The sequence below is a fragment of the Diorhabda sublineata genome, chromosome 6 (assembly GCF_026230105.1).
Source record: "Diorhabda sublineata isolate icDioSubl1.1 chromosome 6, icDioSubl1.1, whole genome shotgun sequence".
NCBI lineage: Eukaryota > Metazoa > Arthropoda > Insecta > Coleoptera > Chrysomelidae > Diorhabda > Diorhabda sublineata.
In genome coordinates this window covers 25,400,879-25,408,411 of record NC_079479.1, presented here as the reverse complement: position 1 = coordinate 25,408,411, position 7,533 = coordinate 25,400,879, and the positions used below count along the sequence as shown (strand labels likewise).

The 7,533-nt window shown below is 32.0% G+C and overlaps 1 protein-coding gene across 1 annotated transcript in view; it reads right to left on the bottom strand.

The window, feature by feature from the left end:
- Positions 1-2,747: 2,747 nt before the first annotated feature.
- Positions 2,748-7,533, bottom strand: part of LOC130445862 (uncharacterized) — a 52,953-nt gene continuing 48,167 nt past the window's right edge. The window contains exon 6 of the mRNA XM_056781749.1: positions 2,748-3,646. Within this exon, the coding sequence (XP_056637727.1) occupies positions 3,012-3,646 (635 nt within the window). The 3' untranslated portion in view covers positions 2,748-3,011. The remainder of the gene's footprint in view (positions 3,647-7,533) is intronic.

Sequence of the window (7,533 nt, the reverse complement as noted above, 5' to 3'; positions counted from 1 at the left end):
TAATCGATTATTATTAATAGTAGGAACCAATTTTTTTACTGCTGGATAGAGGTGGTGGTTGAAGCATTTTTTATCCCTCTTAACTCTCACCAGCTGATATATTCAGTTACATATACATAAATATGATAAATACACCATTTGCTTTATCAACTTTAATAATTAGTGTAATAATAATTAATAAAAGTTTTTTTTTTGTAATATTTTAATAATGAATAAAAAATTGCGACGACGTCCGTTGCGAGTCTTTCTGAGGAACTGTCGAACGTCGCCGTTAGGAACTTGTTTTACTGGGCGCTAAGCCCACTGGACCCTCGAAGGGGTACCGCATGCAGTATCTACAACGTTAGGAACATTTTATGTCGTAATTTGATATACACAGAAAGTCAGGAACTTGCAACTGCCTGGAGCGTCCAGAGACCTGCCAGCAGAAGCCCTCAACGAAGTAGTCGAAATCCATCTTCTAAATACATTTATTTCAACCTCTCGTATTATAAAAAATTTGATCATAGAAGTAAATTTTTTGTTTTTAAATAAATTTTGTAATGAAATTATCAGGTACGTTTATTAGAGAAAAAATACTCTCAAAGCTTTTTATTTTATAATTTTTATAAACCGTTAGGTAGATTTTGATTAAAATTTTCACAAAGAGAAAATTCTGTGCAAAAATGCTTTAGAGAAACCTTTCAGAAAAGCAACACCACATCTAATGTCAATGGAAGAAACGAAACGAAGTGCCAGAATCAATCGTGAATAATACCAAATCAATAAAGACCAAAAAAAGCTCGCATCAGTAAATCTAAGTAAAAAACGATGCTCTTCTTCTTTGATAGTCCATAACAACTTCGTTTTACTTGAACAGAGCACATATATATTTTATGAAATTCGAAATAAGATCAACATGCTATTTAACATCGTGATAATTGGACGCTCCGTTACATGGCACCCAGCCACTACGTTTTTAACTATTAGAGCCATCCAATTCACTTGATCCATTGCCATGAGATTTTTATCAACAACGTAAAAAAATACATTTTGAATAGATTGAGAACATCCAAATAACTGTAACGAAGGGAGATTCAAGTCAAAGACGGTGTATTAGTGCAATTACTTTGAAGAATTTTCACATCATTACTTAATTATCAGACGTCGTTTTCCCCATATTCAATATTAGTATTGACAAAAATTCCCCTTATATGGAGTAATTTAATAAGAAATTTTAGTTTTTTCCTTTAGATTCCTGCTTCTTTATGTTATTTTCGAATAAAATTTCAATTTAATATCTTGAAAAATGAAATAATCCAAAAGTATGATTTAAAAAAGAAAAATCAGATGAGGTTATTACTTAAAGATATATTTTAAACTAAAACAAGACTGTAGAATAATTTTTAGAAGATATAGAAACCATAGTAAGAGGCAATACAAACAAATCCCAGCCATTCAGGTGGCATTTAAAAATTATGCTTGATATTCGAGCAACTTCAACCTTAAGATGGTATCAAGACATCTGTAGTGAGAGCAAACTTTTCACGGTTGATGTCAAAAGTACCCAAACAAAGCAGGTTACGAGAAAACCTATTTGTTGCGACATGGCTGTTTATATTTTTTGCTTTTAACACGACGATTCTTCAGAGTTATTTGTTATGCGAAAAGCTGCCGACAGAAACTATCGAGAAAGTTCTTCGTTCCATAGTAAAAAAAAAAGAAAAACGCCTAGAAGAATAAGAAGACATAAGAGGAATAACGGAAATTCTGTATGGTAGCAGAAAAAATAATATGGAACAAACAGAAAAATATGTAGCAGAAGTAAAATATAGAGAAAAACAAAATAGTTTCGTGAAAAATGTGACATTTGATTATATAGCTTATTGAGGTGATCCTCAAGCATATTTAACAACCAACAATCATGATAAAATTCTTATTTCTGATGTTTTCGTATCATTTTCGATATTAGTTCTCGTGTTAATAGAATAGATATTGAAAGAAAACCTGGAAGACGGTGGGATGTAGAACATGGTAAAATGTGAAGAAGGAGATGAAATTAATTCTATGAGGAACGCAATTTTGGTTTTGATGAAACGAATGATAAAAATTAAATGAATAATAAGGTAAATAGATGTAGAAGAAAAAAAAAGGATTGTGAAGTCTATACAGGAACGAATGTTGAATAAAAGTAAACATAATAAAGAAAAAACTTACTTCTAAATCTTAATCGAATATTTTATCGAAATAATTATAATATAAATCAGTTTTATTTTGAAAAATGGAGTTAAATTTTAATTATTTTTCTTTCACTAACCTGCATTTTGTATTTAGATGACGTTTTCATCAACCTCGAACTAATTAGTAACTATAAGTTGCCATAGGAATCATATGACCTACTCAACTATACAACATATACATAACTACACTGACACACTCAAAGTTCTAAAAAATATATGGTACATCAGACGTAAACAGATGAATTGTAAAATTGCTTCCGTAAAAGTACTAATGAAATGTTCAACTTCATACATGCTTTTATTGGAATGAGTTCCTTTGCTAGCTGAAGTGATTTAACTTCACGATCTCCGGGTACTTTATATAGAGCTTTCACTCAACTTATTTCTAAATATACGAAAATTAGTTGATCAAAATGAGGGGTATTGAAAAAGTTACGCATTGCCAATATAACAGTTTTAAACATATGAGAAATGTATATATATATATATATATATATATATATATATATATATATATATATATATATATATATATATATATATATATATATATATAACCCCGGTACTGTTTCTTTAAACATTCGATATTCAAAATGATACCTTTTAAATACTTTCGTTACTTCAGAAAGTTAGTTGTAAGTTCGTTCCTTAATAGTTGAAACTATAAGTTGATAATACTATTTCCAAATAATGAAATATATCGCTATATCATAAGTTAAATTCTCATTTTATATGAAATAAAGAAAAAAATAATGTTTAGTGAAAGCTCTTGTTCGTTTATATTCATATCAGTTAGTGCCCAGTGGTTAGAGGTGGAGCGACATCATTCGGAGTCAAAAACCTCCTTTTCGGATCAGCTGGTGGACAGAAACTATTCGAATTCGAATCCACAGCTTGTTGAGGTGACTCTTGAGCCGCTCTAGCAGCTAACAAAGTAATCTGATTAACAACATCTTCCATTTCGTGACTTAAAGGAGATTCCGAAGGAGGTGGTAGCAAAGAAGCCAATTTGCTGTTGATTATAGTACCACAACTACTAGCTTTCAAATGTAAGTCACTTTCGCAATGTTTTTTCAGATCTAAGAATGATTTGAATCGTTCGTTATTGCAGCTTTTGCACTCGTACCCGGTTTGTACTATACGAAAGGCTCCCCTACTTTCCTGGTTGCCTCCGTAGCATTGTCTTTGGTGTGTCAGTAAAGGTGATTCGCCGGGGAAAGCCAAACGACACTTCTTGCAAACGAAACATACTTCGACGTCGATATCGCGCACTGAATAATCGTGAGGGCGCTGGAAAGTATCCGGGAGTTTTAAGGTCGTTACTCCTGGTTCGGAATTACCGGCTGCCACTTGTTCTAATACTGGAGTAGGGAGAGGGAGGAATGATGGACCGGAACCAGTATCTAGTAGTAATCCCCCGGCTCCGCCTGAAACAAAAGAAAAATACGGTACAGACATTTTTCTAGATCATAGTGGGCGGTCAAAAGCCGTTAAGCATATACACCTTCTGATAAGCCTGTCGTAACTCACTTGACATTTCTAAAGACCGATGTACTTTGCAAAGCCGATAGGGCGTTTTGGTTTAAACCTTTTGACGCTCTTAGGCAAGCTGTAAGCTTCTAGTAGAATGAAACGTGAGAAAAGACTTCTTGGTGATCTTTCTACATAAGCATCTAGAGCCATAATTTCAAGTAGTATGTAGGTAACAATGTTTTTGGTTTATTTTCACTTTCTACAAATTTTGTATCATCATAAACATCAAAATAAATACTTTATATGATGATATCGCCAGGTGTGATGTTGAATAAAATTAGGGTAAAGTTAAGGTAACTCAATTCGACTTTATATTAGGACAATCTCTATAAATTCGAGCCTATAATATTCTGTGAATTTATTAGGCTCACGACCAAGTTAATTGTTCGAACTCTATATAAATAATCCGAAATTATCACTACGAAGCCGAGACGTTCTCAATAAAATAAATTATTGTCATTTGAGTGGGTAGCTCGGCTTTTAAACACTTTTTAATCCGAGAAAATCTAATATACAAACACAACCTCACGCAGTGCCGTAACAAATGAACCTTTCCAAAAAAGTTTTGATTCCTTATGTCATACTAAATGTCAAATATATGTTTAAATACATTTGATAAACGAGATAAATATTGAAATCTTCGTTATATATACAAAAAAATATATTAAAAGTATACGAAAATGAAAATAATTTAATATTAATAGATGAAAGAGTGTTACCGGAGACGAATGAAGCAAGAGAAATCTTAATTAATTAGAATTATTTGTCCATATAGCGCGACAAGTATTTAATTATAATTGTATTTTAAAAACTCATTTAATGTTTTTTATCTGCGGATAAATCTCTTCAAATCAAACATCAAATTAATTCCCGAAACAGCGTATTTGCCAAATTTCAAACTTCTATTATAACCGAACAGGACCGGCTTCACGGTCTATAACGTGCTCGTAACACAATTATATTTATCTCAAGAAGAATTATGAAAGGAATAGTACGATAAATTTCGAACAAACATTTTTTCCACAATCTTTTTTATTTTAAGTATGACACTTGAAAATGAAATTTTCATTTGATATAAATCTCTCTCTTCAAAGTAAGTTTTTAGGTTAGGAGAGAGGAATAAGTCGCTAGGGTTCAAATCTGGTGAGTAGTCAACAAATTTGACCTGCAATTTTAGCCATAGCTATCCCCGAAGAGGGAAAAGATACAATGCCTTTATGGAAAAGCAATCCAGAAAAGAAAGAAGGTTTAATTTTCTGAATATTGTTTTGTTTTTACTAGTTATAAGGTCGGTTTTTGATGAGCCACAGCTTCTAAAACGGATAACATGAAAAAATTCACGTGAAACAGCTGAGCAAAAGATCGCGTGGGTCTTCTTAAGCATTATAGTTTGGATTGAGTGCGCAGTTATTTACTGAGTACAACAAGCGCAACCTTGAAACCAATTTAAACCATCGTTTGACTTTACTTAAAGAAGTTTATGCACCGTTTCGTTACAAACGAAGATACATTAATCCACTGATAGACAAGAGATACCAAGAAACAGTGGATATGGCCTTAAGAACCAGAAGCTTATACTAATTTATGTTGTAGTATACTCAAATCATAATTTTATAGTTAATAAATAAATTAGTGGAGTGATGTGCCGTATTTACAAAATAACAAAGTTTTGGATTATCTTCAGGTCTATTTATAGGAAGATATTTTCTGTTCTAATATCCTGGATAATCCTTCTGCAACCCCCATCGTCACCTTTTGTTATGTGGGTTGTTTGGAATTGTGGAATGCTCGGGACTATTTATGAGTTTTGGTTTCTCATCACCTGGATAAATTCTGCTATACACTTGGTGACCTTTGTTTAAGATTGTAGAACGTCTTCAGTGTGGAGTAAAATTGTTTCACTACGTTAAATCCTAGGTTTTTTCTATTCCATATAACCGAATATTGTGACCTATATGATTAGTGCTACCTCCTTCACTTCCAATTTAAGGGAGTTTGTGTCACATGCCTATGATCATAAAGCCATGGCTGATTGGTTTTCAGTGCATTTTTTACAAAAAAGAGCCATGACTAGCGTTTCGTTCGTCCATCTGTCTGTAGCAGCGATATCTCCTCACAGGAAAAATGTAGCAAGCACTTAATTCCTGCATAGCTGTAGATGTGTCAAAATGAAAGAAATTTTTAACATTATCACGGAAAAATCAACCATGTTAATTATGAAGAGACTTTTTAAGACATTAATCAAAATCAAATGACATAAAATGACTATCCATTGAAACCAATTGACGTCTATTGTCATTTGACGGACAGATAGACAACACTTCCTTTCATAGATTGAAATTTTTGTAAATAGTTACTGATTGCTGATAGTGTAACGACTTTTTTACTTGTTTCCCTTCTAATTTTATTCAAAATACTCAAATTGTTGATCAGAATTTCTCTCACGCAACCTAATGAGTTGTTTAGAGCTTCTACTGAATCTTTATCGGTTTGTATAATAGCATCCTGTGATTTTAACAGATCACAATTAATTAAGTATCAATAGTAATCTGTTAATTAAGAATTAAGTTAATGATTGAGTTCAAAATAACTTATCCTCGCACGACACTGATTGAGTATACAAACCCATTCTGTTGGTCTAGAAATTTATACCTGAAATCTTCAATGATTTCTTCTTTTTTGGTCACTAATTTGTGTTTCATACATATCAACAATCACCTTATCTTTCCTTGTAATGGAGTAGGTATGTTATTTATTTTTATATGATTTGAACATTGTTAATGATTGTCGGAAGTAAATTTTCTAGCATCAGAAAAACGTCTTAAATTGAATTTAAAAACGTTTGATTTAAAATTATTTTATAACTAAGAGATAAACGACAATTATTTTACTAAATGAATTTGTATTATCAGAATTGACTAGAAAATATTGATTATATATGATAAAAATGATACTTCTCATACTAATAAACTTTCTAAACATATAAGAGTAGGATTAAATTAATACTCAAGTAATTTTAACCTATAACTTCGGAAAAAGAAATGTTTACAATCATACCTTTCTTTGACATCAAATAATTTCGTAGAAAATCACATTAATACGAAATTATTAGGGATGAATGATAATTTTCACCATTTTCTATTACTCCAATGACGTTAAAACTTTTAACAGAAATTAAAAACCAGACAATAAGCTTCAAAATATGAGGATAAAACTTCCGTATAGCAGCGGTAGACAAACCCTTTACAGAACCTAAACACTCAGCTACAGAACTATAGAAAAAGCAACGGAAAAAAGGTGATGGGAGTAAAACCAATTGGTTGAGACAGGCAGACTCTTCTGTGAGACTATAACCAGATAAGATTTGCTAAATGTATCAGCTTGAGTAAAAACAACCTTCGAAAACTCACTGGAGCTCTATCCACATTCTCTCTACGAGCACTACATCTGAGAGCTACAACGACCCCACGTTTTGAACTTTTTAATAGAAGTGAAATTAACAAATCAGTTGTTATCACTGGGTTTCCCAGTATCTTTGAACCCACCAGCAAATAACTCGTGCCTATAAACCCGAAGAATAGGATTGAGTCGTCTAAATTCAATCCATCGATGTAGAAAAGCTGAAAGTCTAGAAAGAGTAATTGAAGACAACTTGTAAATAATGATGAAATTGAAAAATTTTAACACGTTTGCAGACTAATATTATAAATACGATTCCGAGGTTGACATATTTTTGGTACTAAGATGACTGTACAATAATGTCATATCAGTGGGTTACTAA